This window comes from Piliocolobus tephrosceles, chromosome 1 (genome assembly GCF_002776525.5).
Source record: "Piliocolobus tephrosceles isolate RC106 chromosome 1, ASM277652v3, whole genome shotgun sequence".
Classification (NCBI taxonomy): domain Eukaryota; kingdom Metazoa; phylum Chordata; class Mammalia; order Primates; family Cercopithecidae; genus Piliocolobus; species Piliocolobus tephrosceles.
The window spans coordinates 129,916,874-129,933,787 of NC_045434.1; the positions used below are offsets into that span (position 1 = coordinate 129,916,874).

The 16,914-nt window shown below is 40.4% G+C and overlaps 1 protein-coding gene across 2 annotated transcripts in view; it reads left to right on the forward strand.

Moving 5' to 3' along the window:
• TGFBR3 (transforming growth factor beta receptor 3) overlaps positions 1 to 16,914 on the forward strand; it is a 207,410-nt gene that overhangs the window by 115,045 nt on the left and 75,451 nt on the right. For both annotated transcript variants that reach the window (XM_023231020.2, XM_023231021.2), the window contains exon 4: positions 13,601 to 13,738. In XM_023231020.2, the coding sequence (XP_023086788.1) occupies positions 13,601 to 13,738 (138 nt within the window). The remainder of the gene's footprint in view (positions 1 to 13,600; positions 13,739 to 16,914) is intronic.

Sequence of the window (16,914 nt, forward strand, 5' to 3'; positions counted from 1 at the left end):
AAAAAAAAAAAAAAAAAAAAAATGACTTTAGCTTTATCCTCAACTTCCTAAACATGAAATCATGTTTTTAATTCCTGTAAAAATATATACATAAAGTATATCTTAAAACATTCTTAGTATCTCCACACGATTGACCGAGTAAAGTGCTTTACGCATTTATTAGCCATTCAGTTTCTGAGGAATGAATAGTAAATGCGCAAAACATAACATGAGAACCTCTTTTCCCTGTTTGCTTAGTAACTTCACGCTTATTAAGCTAGAGATAAAATGAGGAGGGTGCGGCTAGAAAAGACTGAGCAAGCCTGTAAGCCAAGCCATTCATTCCTGTCTGTGAAGCATTTAGGTGTTAGATATTACTAATTACCTCTTATGCATTGCAAACTGCTGGGCTAGAGGGGCCTATGGAACAATAAATTCTGTTGATAGCAGAGTCCCTGCTGACTTACTGAGCATCTGCTGAAACTCCAGAAATTGTGTAAGTGGACCCCTTCCCCACAAAAGATTCAGAAAGCAGCACATTATACATGGGACACATCCTAGAGAAAACGGGTGTGATAAGTATGTGTACATATCACATGGTTGTAGTTGTATTTTCTCAGTGTTCCTGTTTGGGGCAGTTTAAGTTACAGATTTCTCACTACCACCAAGTGTTTTTTAGGACTGCATTGTGTACTGCCAACATAACAGAGGTCTGAGGGATTTTTCTATAAATTTGCTAATGGGAACTATATATTTTTTAACCTAATTTTTGAGGATATTGTAAGATTACTCAGGTAGACCAATTTGAGTTTCTTTAAAAAGAACAATTTCTATATATTCAAGCTGTAGTTAACATAGTTAATAATTAAATTAATCATACTAATAAATATTGAAGGCTTTTATAAATCCATGAAGAGATTTCTGTTTTAATTACTATACTCTATAGTTGCTGCTTGTATATAGTGTAGAAATAGTGTGCTGTGGTTTCTTATTTATTATGTAAACTGTAGTATAGATTTAGGGTAGTAGATCAGAGACTAGAACAGGTGATTCTTTTCATTTAGTGTTTAATAAAGTTTAGAGAATTTTTTTTCTTAAATCTGTAGGAATCAGTCTATGTAAGTTGAGCATGGGATAAAGTCTATTGAGGGTTTTGTGAGAAAAAATCACCTACTCTTTTTTTTTTTTTTTTTTTTTTAAATCCAGAGTTGGGATCAACAGTTGTTCTAGCATGGGCAGAGTAACTTGATATAATGGCATACATTTTTACCCTGGTCTGCTCTTAGAGCAAATTTGAAATGGTTGTTTTGGAAAATGTGCTATGAATTTCTCTCCAGACCTTTGCACCAGGGCAGGCAGTCCAGCCTAGCAAATCCTTGGCACTTGATGCGCATCTTTCATAACAGAACTTTGATGCTGAGACTCAGTGTCTTGAAATCAGCACAACAAAATGGTGCCTGAGGAGCAGTGTTTACTTTGATCATTCTTCAACTTCTGTGCCCCAGCCTTTCACGGAGCACAAATTGCTTTACCAGAGTTATGGTGCTGAAGCCCACAACTGTTTTTGTAGTCTGGTTGCTGTGGTGATCCTTAGCCTTCCATGAAACTCCCATCTCTAGGGAAATAGAAACCTTTGCAGCTGTCTCGGCCTTTTTGGTTTTGTATCTGGTGGAGGTCTTCACCGAGCTTGTTCAAGCCTGAGAGTGATCAGTTTGTGTCAGAGTAAAATACACACATGGAAACAGGGCATCCCCTTCAGGATGTGTTGTATTAGAAAAAGAAAACAAACAAACAAAAAAACAGCTCCCTTATTCTTCTCTCCAATTGTGTGGGGACTTTGAAGTATCTCCAAGTCTGGCTAGAGTGAAGTGAGCCTTGGAGATGTTGTTGGTCATGATAGTGCTATGAGTAAACTCTGGGAGCGTGACTCAGGAAGTGGGGTTGCCAGGTGGGGAAGAAAGAGAGTGGGGGCAAAGGGGAAGCTTAACAGGGCCTGTGTGTGCCCAAAGAGAAGTTGGTTTAAGAAGAGGATGTGAGCCGAGTCCAAGGATGCCAGCAGCTTGATGTTTAGAGGACTATGAGGAAACCCGTTTTGACTTGACGCCTCAGTGGAGGATGGTATAGACAAGAGCTTCTTTCCATAGGAACCAAGGGAATGGAGAATAGCAGCTGTGGTTTTAGTGGGCAGAAGTAATAATAGCTAACACTTAGAGAGTGCTTACCAGATGCCAGTCACTGTTCTAAGTGCTTTCGACAAATGACAGATTTAACATCTGATGAAATAAATACAATTATTATCCCCATGTTACAATTGATGAAACTGATGCGAGTAGAGTCTTAATATCCTCAGGGCCCTAGGGTGGGTAGGTGGAGAGCTGAGATTCCAACCTAATACCTGACTCAGAGTCACTGTCCTTAACAACCAGGTCAAACTGCCTGTAATTTAGAAAGGAAGGCAGAGTGACCCAAAGGATTGGGTTACAGGAGATGTGGCCAACTTAGAAGAAAATGTAGATCTTGGAAGACATTGAATTATGCTTTAAAATGTGTGTGTTAATTCATGTATTAGTCCTTTCTCACATTGCCATAAAGAAATACCCAGACTGGGTAATTTATAAAGAAAAGAGGTTTAATTGACTCGTAGTTCTGCAGGCAATACAGGAAATATAGCAGCTTCTGGGGAGGCCTTAGGAAATTTTCAATCATGGCAGAGGTGAAGGGGAAGCAGGCACATCTTACATGTATGGAGCAGGAGGAAGAGATAGTGAAGGGCAAGGTGCTAAACGTTTTTAAACAGCCAGATCTGGTGAGAACTCTGTCATAAGAAAGCACTAGGGGAATGGTGCTAAACCATTTGTGAGAAACCACCGCCATAATCCAGTCACCTCCCATCAGGCCCCACCTCCAACATTGGGGATTATAGTTTGACATGAGATTTGGATTGGGACATAGATCCAAAACATATTGGTTCCTTCATTCATTCATTCATTCATCACCAAATATTACTGTAATTCCTGTAAGTGCCAGATATTGGACTAGGTTCTAAGGTGATAAAAATACAAGTCCCACCCCATCCTCTGAGATAGTTTGTGTGTACAAAGTTAATACAAGGATCAGATTCTGGATGCTCTAAGAAATGGGTCAACAGGATATAGGTCAGTAACATCCTCTGGACACAAAGTCTTTCTTTCTTTCTTTCTTTTTTTTTTTTTTTGAGATGGAGTTTCGCTCTTGTTGCCCAGGCTGGAAATGCAATGGCACAGTCTCGACTCAGCACAACTTCCGACTCCTGGGTTCAAGGGATTCTCCTGCCTCAGCCTCCCGAGTAGCTGGAATTATAGGCATGTGCCACCACACTCGGCTCATTTTGTATTTTTAAGAGAGACAGGGTTTCTCCATGTTGGCCAGGCTGGTCTTGAACTCCTGACCTCAGGTGGTCCTCCTGCCTTGGCCTCCCAAAGTGTTGGGATTATAGGCGTGAGCCACTGTGCCCGATCAACACAAAGTCTTCTTAAAGAGCATGGCATTTTTTTTTTTTTCTGTGATCCAATGTGAAAATACAAAACAGTAAATAATGCATTTCTCCCTGCTTCCAGAAAGAATTGAGAAGTTTACTTTGCTGAGTTTGTATATATTTTCCAGCAATAAAATAGTTCCTGCTTTTACTACTATAGAGCAGCTTCCCATTCTCCTGTATGCCCCAAGGCTGACACCCAAGATTAAAGATGCGGTTGGGTAGGTAGGGGGAGAGAGAGACAGACAGGTAGAGACATTCATTCTACTTCCAGCACTGTCATTTTCTAGCCTTCTGACTTTGGCAAGAACACCAATTTCTTTACCTTTAAGATAGGATTAATTAGATAACTATGCAGAGCACTTCATTTTGATGAGAGCAGCACATCTCTCTTTTTTTTTTTATTATTATACTTTAAGTTCTAGGGTACATGTGCATAACGTGCAGGTTTGTTACATATGTATACTTGTGCCATGTTGGTGTGCTGCACCCATCAACTCGTCAGCACCCATCAATTTGTCATTTATATCAGGTATAACTCCCAGTGCAATCTCTCTCCCCTCCCCCGCCATGATAGGCCCCGATGTGTGATGTTCCCCTTCCCGAGTCCAAGTGATGTCATTGTTCAGTTCCCACCTATGAGTGAGAACATGCGGTGTTTGGTTTTCTCTTATTGTGATAGTTTGCTAAGAATGATGGTTTCCAGCTGCATCCATGTCCCTACAAAGGACGCAAACTCATCCTTTTTTATGGCTGCATAATATTCCATGGTGTATATGTGCCACATTTTCTTAATCCAGTCTGTCACAGATGGACATTTGGGTTGATTCCAAGACTTTGCTATTGTGAATAGTGCCGCAATAAACATACGTGTGCATGTATCTTTATAGCAGCATGATTTATAATCCTTTGGGTATATACCCAGTGGTGGGATGGCTGGGTCATATGGTACATCTAGTTCTAGATCCTTGAGGAATCGCCGTACTGTTTTCCATAATGGTTGAACTAGTTTACAATCCCACCAACAGTGTAAAAGTGTTCCTATTTCTCCACATCCTCTCCAGCACCTGTTGTTTCCTGACTTTTGAGTGATTGCCATTCTAACTGGTGTGAGATGGTATCTCATTGTGGTTTTGATTTGCATTTCTCTGATGGCCAGTGATGATGAGCATTTTTTCATGTGTCTGTTGGCTGTATGAATGTCTTCTTTTGAGAAATGTCTGTTCATATCCTTTCCCCACTTTTGGATGGGGTTGTTTGTTTTTTTCTTGTAAATTTGTTTGAGTTCTTTGTAGATTCTGGATATTAGAGAGCAGCACATCTCAACAGGAGCCATGGATCTACCTGTTGTCTTTCCTTAGGAGATGATGATGATGATGATGATGATGATGGTTTTCACTACTGCTGCCACCACTGTTTTTAACAATAATCCAAGTGTGGTGTTTTTGAATGTTCATATCTTAGTAATTACTGCTCTCTAGATTTCTGATTTCTGCTAGCAAGGTAACACTGTACTCCTAAAGAATTCCTTACCAGCTTTAGGTTAATGTACTTTCTAAGATTGTACTTTAGCCCAGGGGAATCCAAATGCCATCCTTGGATGCTGAGAGCATCTTAAATCGCTACCTGAATCAACTGCATTTTGTGGGGTTTTTTGTTTGTTTTTGCCGTTACAAATTAACTAACTTTAAGATACTGCTTAAACAGAAATCCTTATTGAGATCTTACCACCATAATAGTTCATTGCCCAATGTGCGTGGCAAGTCAATACACTGAGACACCAGATTGCAGCAGAGAAAGAGGTTTAATTGTACAGCTGCTGAACTGGGGGAAAACTCAAATCCATCTCCCACAGGAGTTTGGGATTGGAGTTTTTAAGGGTTTTGGAGTGAGCTGAAGTATGGAGAATGTTGATGGGTCGAAGAGTGCAGGGTAAAGTCATGGGACAGGGAGATAAAGAAACGGTGTTCTCATGCTGATTTGGTGGTTCCTTTGTGGGGGTCTTTAAACTGGTTGGTGTCAGCTGTCCCGTTGGAATTCAGGATCTGCTCCCGCAGTTCTCTAACACAACCCTTAGGATTCTAACATCGGACATCCTACCTATCTATAGGAGCAATGGGGATGCAAATGGTGAGAATCTAGTGCATGTGACTTTTGGTTACAAGAAAGTAGGTCAAAGAGCAGCATGTTAATGCTTAATTATAACTCTATTTTCTGTCCAGAATTCTTGTTAACCCAGTGAGGACAGCTTCATCTATGACTGCATGTAGCAGATGGAATGATTACTCCAGTACCCAGATTTTGTGGGAATTGAGTTCCTGCTATGCTTATTTTGTAAATCAGCTTCTAATGATCACTCCAGTGATTCTCTTTATTATGCAGTTTGATACACCACGGTACTGACACACAGGCCATTCTAACATTCTGTTGTTGATAAAGACATATACATGTCAGAATACTGGCTTACTAAACAGGTAAGTAGCAAAGCTAATTTGAAGCCCATTATAAAAGGTAGAAATTAGGCCAGGTACTGTGTGGCTCACACATGTAATCCCAGCACTTTGAGAGGCTGAGGTGGGAGGATTGCTTGGGAGCAGGATTTGAGATCAGCTTGGGCAACATAGCAAGACCCTGTCTCTACCAAAAAGAAAAAAAAATTAGCCAGGCATGGTGGTTTAGGCCTGTGGCTATAGCTACTTGGGAGGCCAAGACAGGAGATCGCTTGAGGAGTTGAAGGTTACGGTGAGCTCTAATTGTGCAACTGCACTCCAGCCTGGGTGACAGAGTGAGATCTTGTCTCCAAAAAGGAGAACTTGAGAGGAAATACATTAGTATAGTAAATGGTTATATGGGGCTTTGGTTACATATTAGTGTTAAAAACAATAATAAAGTGATCTGAATGGATGTATTTATTAAATGTGATGGGGAATATATATATATAAATCAAACTTCCCCCCATTTTAATCAATGTGCAAATATTGAGTTTCTTCAGTTTGCCTACAATTTTAATTTCTAACCGTTCTAACACACTTAATTGCCTACATGAAAACCCATGTAAATTTCTGTGCCTCTAAAAGATAGTGGAACTTTTGCTCCACTAAATATTTGCTCCACTAAATTATTTGCTCCACAGAATATTTTACCTTTGTTGTCTATCCCTAAAGAAGAAAACACGCTCCAAAGGTTTTTTACATTTTACATGTTTTTATTTGCGTAACTGTTTAAGATAACAAATATTTTCTATTTTCTTTTCTTTGCCTTGTGTGGTTCCCATGGATGGCCTGAGTGCCATTATACGCTGTCTTACACACAGAGAGGATGACGATTAGGGTGGCTTGTCCCACAAAACCTGGATGTGGCCTTGATGTCCTGTCCAGCATACCTTCCAGGAAGTATCCCCGTCGTTTGTTTCAGTAGCTGGAATCTGCTTTTCTTGACTATGTGTTAATGTTCTGTTTGCTATGTATACCCCAACCCCCTTTTTCTGGTCAGAAAAACAGGACAATATGACTCTGTAATTATTATTCTAGTCACATTTCATTAATAACTTTTGTTTGTTCCTTATTTTATTCCTTCTTTCAGAGAACTTGTTGACTGCCTACTAAATGTCTGGCCCTGTGCTAGGCCTAAGGATACAGAAATGAGTGTGACTTAGTTTCCGCCCCTGGAGAATGACCTGAGGAATTTACACAGTGACAGGGGAGACAAACATCCAAACCAGGGCATCCGATCTTTTGGCTTCCCTGGGCCACATTGGAAGAATTGTCTCGGCCCACACATAAAGTACACGAACAGTAATGATAACTCATGAATGAAAAAGAAAAAAATCACAAAAGAAATCTCATAATGTTTTGAGAAAGTTTACAAATTTGTGTTGGGCCTCATTCAAAGCCATCCTGGGCAGCATGTGGCCATGGGTTGGACAAGCTTGATCTAAACAGATCGTTATAGTGCCAGGCAGAGGTAGAAACACCAGTGCTGTCTGAGAGAGCTCCAGCTTTGTCTGAGGGAGGGGGAAAGATTTTACTGGAGATGGCATTGTGAGCTGGACCCACAAGTCCATCTAGAGCACTGTGGTGCACTTTAGGCCAGAATCCTGCAAGGCTGCAGTGTGTTAGTGATGTATACAGTACACTGTTCACACAACCTATCTTAATGCCAAAGAATGATAGAAAAGTGCCTGTCGGTGTCCTCAGACTTGCATCAGTAGTGGCCTGCTGAGGGCACTAGCAGCGTTCCTCCACCGGAACCACCCACACATCAGGGTCTCTACTCTGCCTGCCTCTCTTCCCTGCAGCCGGGGGGAGCTGTGGCTGCTCTGGGAAGGAAGGGCCTGGGTCTCTGGAATCTCCTTGCAGCGGCTCCCAGGACCCCTTTAGAAGGTCATGACCTGTAGTTTCATAAATACTCCTCTGTTTATATGAGCTCTTGTCCCTCAACCCCCAACCCAAATTTAGTTCCCAGTATTTTTCCAGGGCATACAAAATATGGAGCGGAGCTTATTTCTGCATCCCACTTCAGACTTTCATTTTAGTTTTTTTTTTTTTTTTTTTGTCTCTTTTGTGGTTATATTAGATTATTTTCAGAGGCTCTCAGGGAATCCTGAATCATGTACTTTTTGGGGGGAGGGGCGATGAATCCTGAAATGAACTGACAGTGTCCCTCTCAGCACATTAAGTGGTTTTAAGACAAAACCATTGGGAAAGAGCTTGATATCATTTGACCAAGGAGAATGGTCAGTTGAGTGCCCCAGGTCAGGATGGGGACCCTAGGTGTGTGTGTGGTGGAATGTGTGTATGTCAAGATTTCTTGAATTCAGCACCAACTGATTAATATTCCTCTAGAAATTCAGAGAAATATAAAGAAAAAAAAGGAAACATTTAAAAGCTCCAAACCCAGTTCTCTAAAAATATTTTGAGGGAATCTTTTTATAACAATTCCCAAATGGTGAAGGACAAGCAATGGTGAATAAAATATCAGCTGTAGGGGTTCTGTAGACCAGAATATACTAAATACTGCAGCAGCAACTAAGTAAATACTGTTCCCACCCCTAGCAGTCAGTCGCACATTTTAGATCCATCTGGGGTCAGGTTTGAGTTCCTAAAAGTCATATTGCCCAAATGTCAGTGAAATTTGAGTTCAGTGGTAGGACCCTAGTGTCCTGAAATAGGTTTATGCCTTTCCATTTGTGCGTGCAAAGTGTGGGTGCTGGGAGACCCAGATTCAGGATGTTTTCAGTTACTACTAACATTGTTGCCAAGTGGATATCTCCTTACCCCTGAAGAGGGGACAGATGATGGCTATATACAGACCAGCATGTGATTTTATGGGTCTTGGTTGTAGGCACGCTGTTGGAGTTCTTTTCTTATCTTAGTGTAAACTGATTATTGAATCATCCATTTCAGAGAATTATTTGGTCTGGTTTTAGATAGTAAGAGTTTCCCTGGTAGTGTTTTGGATGACTTCATTGCTTCACAGGTCCACAGGGGCTGTTCTAAGAATCAGAAATGTTGAAATGGACCTCACTGACACGTTAGCAAAATTGGACAGCTGTTAGCAAAATTGGACAGCAAGTTGCCTTGCTCACTTTGCTTTTTCGTTTGTTTTAATGAACCCCTGAAGTAGGGGGTCTAACTAATACATATTCTGAAATCTCTATGGTAGAAATGCCTTGCATCTGTATTATGAATCTTGGGAAATTGAAAACAATTTTCATAAGGAATCTTTCCATAAAGTAAGTAGGGTTTCCCCCTCTTCCTGTAATTAATTTTCATAAAGTAATTTACAGAGTTTGAGACAATAGATAGTTTTTGCTTATCAAAGATAATCTTTAGAGAACCGAGAAGCCTTCACTATAACAAGGTCCAGAAAAGATTGTCCTTGTTATTTTCTGCTGATAATGTGAGCAAGGACATGCTTCCCAAGTGGGAGATAGGGAGGTGGTCTTTCTACTACTCAGAGGCTTTGTGCTCCTTAGAGTTGTCCTTGACTTTGGTCAAAGTTGTGTTCAGATTCCCCAGAAAAACACCCAGAAGATCTGCTTTGAATTTCTTTATAAAATTATATGTTCGTTGCATTGCACAGATAACCACAGAAGACCTAGTATGAATAGATGTTGTAGAACAGGTTAGACCAATGAGCTCTTTTCCATTTAGAGGAAGAATCAACAATGTATGAGGGATGGTGTTACATAAGGGATGTGGCAGATCAGATTTGCTTGTATTTTCTCACTCCATCAGGAATACCGAATATCCAGCACTGTTTGAGACCAGTGTGGTTAGAACAGGAACTCTTGGATTAGGCTTCATGGACCAGTTGTGGTCAAAGTATGGGTTCCACCAGAAACTATATGTTAAAGTTTTTTTAGTTTTGAGTCTTCATCTATTAGTTCTTCTCCTGAAAGGATGACATCTTAAGACCAGAGGTGTAATTTGTAGTTTAATTAGATGGAGCCATTTTGTTACCGTTGTTGCTGTTAGAATTTTCTTATTCTTTTACAATGGGGTTCTTAATCTGGGTTGATGGGTGCTTGACCTGGAGTTCATGGGCCCTGCAATGAATGTAATTCCCTGACATTGTCTGCAAAAGTTTGTGTGATGTGGATGTTTTTTGTTTGGTTTGGTTTGATAAAGAGAGGGTTCATACATGCATTAAGTTCTCAAATGCTCCATGACTCCCAAAGATTTACAAAGAAGCCAGTGGTTTTGAGACTGGTCATTGCTGCTTCCTTTGAGCTGCATCCCCTTTAGCTTACCAGCCTTCACAGCTCGCATGGTCCCAGTGTTCGATTCGTTATTACTTATGAACCCATAGACAAAGCTGTTAACCTGTATTTTTATGTGTAAATTTGACTTAGGATTGATGGTCAGCTCTTTAAACTACTGTTTGGATTTCCAAGCTGGAGATTGCTGGATACTCTTTCTATCATTTCTTCATGGGATATTTATTTGCTGTAGTTTGTCTCAGCTCGGCCTTTAGACCATGAGCCCTGGAGAGTGTAACCACAAAAGCTTCAGGATGTTCTTATATTTGTAACTGTAGTCTACCCTGAGCTATAATTGATCCAAAGGAGGATTTTCTTTTCTTTTGTTTTCTTTTTTTTTTTCCAACCTGGGAGAAATTGGACAACTTAGCCAGGAATTCTTTGAGATACTGCAATGTGTTCTCTCTGGAAGCTTTTATACGATTGTTCTTTTGTTAGTTGTTTTGATTGTCCTTTATTTTCCCTTCAGCAAGATTTACTCAAGCAGGGGAAGCCTAGAAAAGACAGGTTGCTGAGGGATTAGGTGAGCGGGTGCTTGCAGGACTCATTGTCCCTGCCAAATGATCTTTTAAAGAAACTATTGGGTATTTTTCTTTGAATTTCCCAATTGTAGTGTGAATTCTTCTTTGCCAAATGGCTTTTGGGGCTCTGCCTGGACCCCGTGTGCCAGAGTCAGAGATTCATCTTGGCCAGACACTGCCACATATTGAAGAGGGAGCTGTTTCCAGGAAAGCTCAGAGGGCTGTGGCTCCTAGAAATCTTTCCTTGATTGTATGAGCCAGGCCTCAGCACTTTTGACCATCTGGAAAATTTTGGACCTGAGCACCAATATCTGTTTCAAAGATCTTTTTCTTCTCATTTCATGAGCTTTTATAAAAAATTCTTGTTCATTTGAGACACATACTTGTTAGTATTTTGTAGTATATATTTGACCAAAACTTCTGCTTATCTATGAGCTCTAAGAAGAATTGTATGCCTGAGTACTGCAAAGAAAATCTTCAGAAGAAGGGTTGATGCAGCCCCTGCAGATATACATTACTATTCTTTGTGCCATTATGGTACTCAGTAAATAGTCTTGGAATAAATAGAGAAACCTTTTACTGATACGTGCTATTAGTGAAAGTCAGAGTGTTACTTTGCAGTTTTCAGGTACTCTGGAACAAACAATGATTTCATCCCTCCTTCATTCTCCATAGTGTGTGTGTCTCTTTGTTCAGTACAGTTTGAATCTTTGCTTCTGCTGTTTCTATAGCATCTCTTCTTCTTCTCAGTGGCTATCAGTCTGTTTATTTCGAGATGCGGACAGCATCTCCAAAGTGTGCTGTGAGGTAGAGTCTTTACAACCAAGGAGCACATTACTTTGCTATAGCTGTACTTGACGTCACTGTTCATCTAGTATTTTGATTTAGCACTGTGCTTTTGCCAAATATAAAAATGATCCTAGCTGTGTGCAGAAATAGCTCATGACAGTTGGAGTGTTGCTTTTTTTTAAATTTATTTTTATTTTTATTTTTGCAAATTATCCAGCTAAATTCCTTTGAACCTTTTTTCTCCTTTAGGTAACATATAAATACATGAATTTGCTGTGATAAATCAAATATTATTGTATATGCTTACTTCCCAGCCTTTTGGCTAAGATCAAGTATATGTTATCGTGTATATGTTAAGCACAGTTTTTTGTTTTTGTTTTTGTTTTTGAAACAGAGTCTCACTCTGTAGCCCAGGCTGGAGTGCATTGGCACGATCTGGGCTCACTGCAACCTCCACTTCCTGGGTTCAAGCGATTCTTGTGTCTCAGCCACCTGAGTATCAGGTGCCTGCTACCACGCCCGGCTAATTTATTTTTGTATTTTTAGTAGAGATGGGTTTTTTCCAGGCTGGCCAGGTTGGTCTCAAACTCCTGGCCTATAGTCCATTTTAGAAATTAAGACATGCATACTCAAGTTAGTGAACAAGATGATGCAAGTTATTCTTAGAATATTTTTGTGGCATCGAAAAGCGGAGAATTAAAATATTATTTTGACATTTACTGAGTGCCTACCATGTGCAAAAACCTGGGTTTTGAAAGATAATGAAAGTTTAATGTCTTATTTATCAATGACCTGAGAGTATACTATGATAAGTGACATTGGTCATAAGTGGTCCTTACAAAAAAAGGTAGACGTATGTTGAGATCCAGTGGGCTGACAGCCACTGGGAAAATGTGAAGTAGTCCAGCGTTTAGTACCTGATGGTTGTATAGACTCAGATTGTGGATCTAGACCATGTCATCCTCATGAAAATTCTAGGTGAGATGTACTATTATTCCCAGTGCATCAGTCAGTCTGTGTCTTTCTAGCCTAAGTCCTTTTTTGGCCTGTCCCTCCCTTATTACTTTATGGTTATCTTTGATGAGTTCACTCTGTTTAAATATGTGATGCTTGGGTCTTGCCTCCCCGCTGTGTATGGAAAGCCAGTATGGACAGACTGTATGAAAGTATCTAGTCAATATTTCCTTATATATCCTTTTGTTCTCCTATGTTCATGTTGCCCTGGGCTCATGTGTGCCAAGAGGACTTTGTTGAGTCCATGGCTTGCAGCTCCATTCACAGGTGCTTTTTGATGATGTTAATGACAACAGTGGTGACCTGCAGTAGTCCTTGATCTGCTGTCAAAATTGGCTACAGTTTTTGTATCCATCCCATGGTTTTCTTCCCCCCCTTTTTTTTTTTGACAGGGGTTGTATACAATCACTCTTTGTTCTGTGTATCCTCTGTGCTTCATTTCTTTGGAAAAGCCCTTCGAGCTAAAAGCTGAGACAGCGAAAGCCCTGGCAGCCTCCCTTGGCAGCCCCTTTCTCTCAGCTTTTGGCACTTTTCTTTGGCAGAACCCATTTCACTTTATGGAGATTGGAGCTTACCTGAAGCAGAAGAAAGTCATTTCTCTGGAGATCCAGAGGGATGACCCCACCCCCAGGGGATTTTGTTTTCCAGTTTTCACCTTACTCATTTGACCTACAGCTTAAAGCAGGCCTAAGGGAAGGTAACTTTTATTCCACCTTTGCTGACTTTTCGAAAGAAAAAAATGTGTTCTGTTTATCTGTTCTTTGATGGGGAGCTAATTCATGCTTTTGTTGAGATTAGTGTGGTTGACCCATATGAAGTAGCCATTTTCTAGTAAAAAATGGTCAAATATTGGCAATGTCATCTGGTTCAACTTAATGTATCTTATTCATAGGATCTGAGCTGGATTATAGCTTGTTTCTGTTGATGGTGAGTTGCAAAAAAGTATTCCAGAGGCTGCTCTGAGTGATTTTCATGGAAAGCCAGGGCTAAGATTTCTACCCTCTTTCTGTTGCTTCCTAGGTCACACTTCACCTGAATCCCATCTCCTCAGTCCACATCCACCACAAACCTGTCGTGTTCCTGCTCAACTCCCCACACCCCCTGGTGTGGCATCTGAAGACAGAGAGACTTGCCACTGGGGTCTCCAGACTGTTTTTGGTAAGTGCTTAAACCTCCCCCAAACTGATCCTTAGCACAAGGGTATAATAATCCTTAAACTTTGCCAAATTTTTTTTTTTTTCTTTTTTTTGAGACGGAGTCTCGCTCTGTCGCCCAGTCTGGAGTGCAGTGGCCAGATCTCAGCTCACTGCAAGCTCCGCCTCCTGGGTTTACGCCATTCTCCTGCCTCAGCCTCCCAAGTAGCTGGGATTACAGGCGCCCACCACCTCGCCCGACTAGTTTTTTGTATTTTTTTAGTGGAGACGGGGTTTCACCGTGTTTGCCAGGATGGTCTGGATCTCCTGACCTCGTGATCCGCCCGTCTCGGCCTCCCAAAGTGCTGGGATTACAGGCTTGAGCCACCGCGCCCGGCCGCCAAACTTTTAATAATGGCTTACTTTCATTGAAATAATGCCAGAGTCCAAAGAGTGTTAAATTTGGAGGATGCGCTTAATGATATTTGGATGACATAGATAAGCATTCACAGAAAGCAGACACACCTGCCCATCTTCTGTGGGCAGAGCCAGGGGTCTAGTGCGCACATTAGAGCAGGACCTGTCGTCATACTCTATGTGGCTTGAGCTTTGGTTTCAGCTCTGAAACCCCGCTTGTGGCATCAGGAGCACTGTAAATATTGTAACTGGCTACCGGGTGTGTGGTCCCTGACCACAAAATAAATATGCACGAACCCATACTATTTGTATATAACACAGGCCTGATTCCTGATATGAGGATCTGTTTGTTGAGAAAGTGACAGAGTGAGCTCCAAAATGAAGTCATTTGTATTTTATTAAAAAAACAAGCTGGAACCCAGCTCTTGTGGAAAGATCCAAATATTACCTACTATTTGTAAATCATGTCCCTTTGAGTTTGCCAGAACATTCAAGTTTGCTAGTTGTGGAGAAATAGATGGGTTGTTTGGATGGAATTTTTTTGGTATGATATCATGTCTGATGATGAGCAATACTGCAACTTGGTAGTGGTAACTCACATTTGTCTATTGCAAGAGCTGCAGGCTAATGTCCTAACTGCAGCGCCTGAGGCCTTAAACCTCTCTTGCCCACAAGCATCCAAAACAAGTGGAGTCCCCAGTTAATAGTTTTCCTCTTGCCTCATGAATAAACTTTGCCCAGTTAATGACTCCCAATCCAGATCTGTAGTTTCTTTCCCCTGTGCTTGAAGAGTACTTCTAAAAACTCGAAGGTTCTTGTTGGATAATGTAAGAATCCATAGTCAATACAATTATTATAATAAGTACATAAATGAGTAAAAGGGAGGAAAGAAAAAGCTCATCTTTGTAGTAAAATGCCAGCTAGTAAATATAGAAGGAGCAAAGGAGTTAGAAAGTGATCATTTTGCAACCATCATAATAAAAGTTGACCAGGCAGGAATTATTAACAGATGCTAAATCTAGCAGAGATGGAGGGAATTCAGGAAATAGTATATTTAGATATTCTTAAAATATCTTTTGTACAAATTGCTTATTAATTACACATAAAAAATAGTGACTATATACATTGGGGATATCCCATGATACCTTAACCAAGTGATTAAAATTCATATCAGCAATGTGGGGCAAATGGACGTTGTGTGCCTATAAATGAGAGAGAACACAGCATCACTTTTGTAGTATTTTTGCCAGAAATGCATATAACCTGAATCTAATCGTGAAGAAGTGCTGACAAAACCAAATTGAATAACATTCTTTAAGATAACTGGCCTGTAATCTTCCAAAGTGTCAGTCATGAAAGACAGAGAAAGGCTGGGGAGCCATTCCACATTAAAGGAGACAAAAAGACAAGACACATGTGATCCTGAGCTAGATCCTGCTGTAGGGAGTGGGGCAGCTGCTATAAAAGACATTAGGGGGACAGTAGGTGAAATTGTAATTGAGCCTATAGATTAAAATATTGTATCAATGTTATATTCCTTGAATTTGATAATTGTTGTTTTTCTGTAAGAGAATATCCTTAGGAAACATACTCAATACTCTTTAAGGTTAAGGGCTAAAAGGTCAGATCATTCAGGAAAAAAACATGTTGTATAGAGAGAAGAATAAAGCAAATGTGGCACGGTTTTAAAAACAGATGAATCTAGTTAAAGGGTTTACTAGAGTCCTTTGTACTAGCAACTTTGCTGTAAATTTAAATTAATTTCAGAATAAAACATTTAAGCTCAAAAGGTACATTTACAAGGTGGGTATTACAATAACTTTATTGTAGCCTTTTCTGGGAATTGCAACTCTTATTACTTCTATATTAAAAAGGCCCAAAACCAGTAATTATTTAGTTGTTATTACTGGCACATTTATTGAGCACTTAGGATATTTCAGGTCACTAAATTCTCTAATACTTTATCTAATTCTGACAATAACCTTCTACAGTACGATAGTGTAGATCCCTTCTTATAGATGAAGAACTAAGATTTAGAGAGGTTAAGTAGTGGCCCAAACCACATGGCTAGTTACTTGCAGAGTTGGTACTCAAACCTAGATAGGACCTATTCTACAAGCTGTTATGCTAAACTGTCTGCCTTCATACTCATAATCACTGCCAGTCTCCTCTAATTAAAATTACTTGTGATAGTAATACTAATGGCTCTGATCATAAAGTCATATGCACATTTAGCCCTCGTACTATGCTTTCCTGTTCAATACTGTAGGAAATAGCTGTGCGTGGCTACTTAAATTACAGTTCTTCAGTCCTGCTTAGCCACATTTCAGGTGCTGAGTAGCTACATGAGGCCAGTGGCTACCACGGTGGGCAGGTTATGGAGACATTATGAGCAAAGGCAGTGCGTGTCCTGGTTTGGATCCAAGCAGCGACCTTGGGCAAATTAATTTCTCTAAGCCGGATTTTTCTCAGGCCCTCCATCATAGGGCTATTATCTTGAGTAAGCGAGATCACATATACAATGTTTGTAGACATTACCTGCCGTCGCTGCTCTTATTTATTTCTAGCCACAGTGAAGAGCATGTGGGATGGGTGTTGAATTTGCATCTGTAATTATGGAATATCTAGCTTGACTGGCCTCAGATCGAAAGGGGTTCTATTTCTCTGGGCTATAGGTCCAGATGAAAGTGTGGGCCATGTATGTCATAGTTGTACTTATCACTGCCTGGATTCTTTCTTCAGTCTGCCAGTCCATGGGTTTTGAGGGAAAGAGTCTTACTCTTA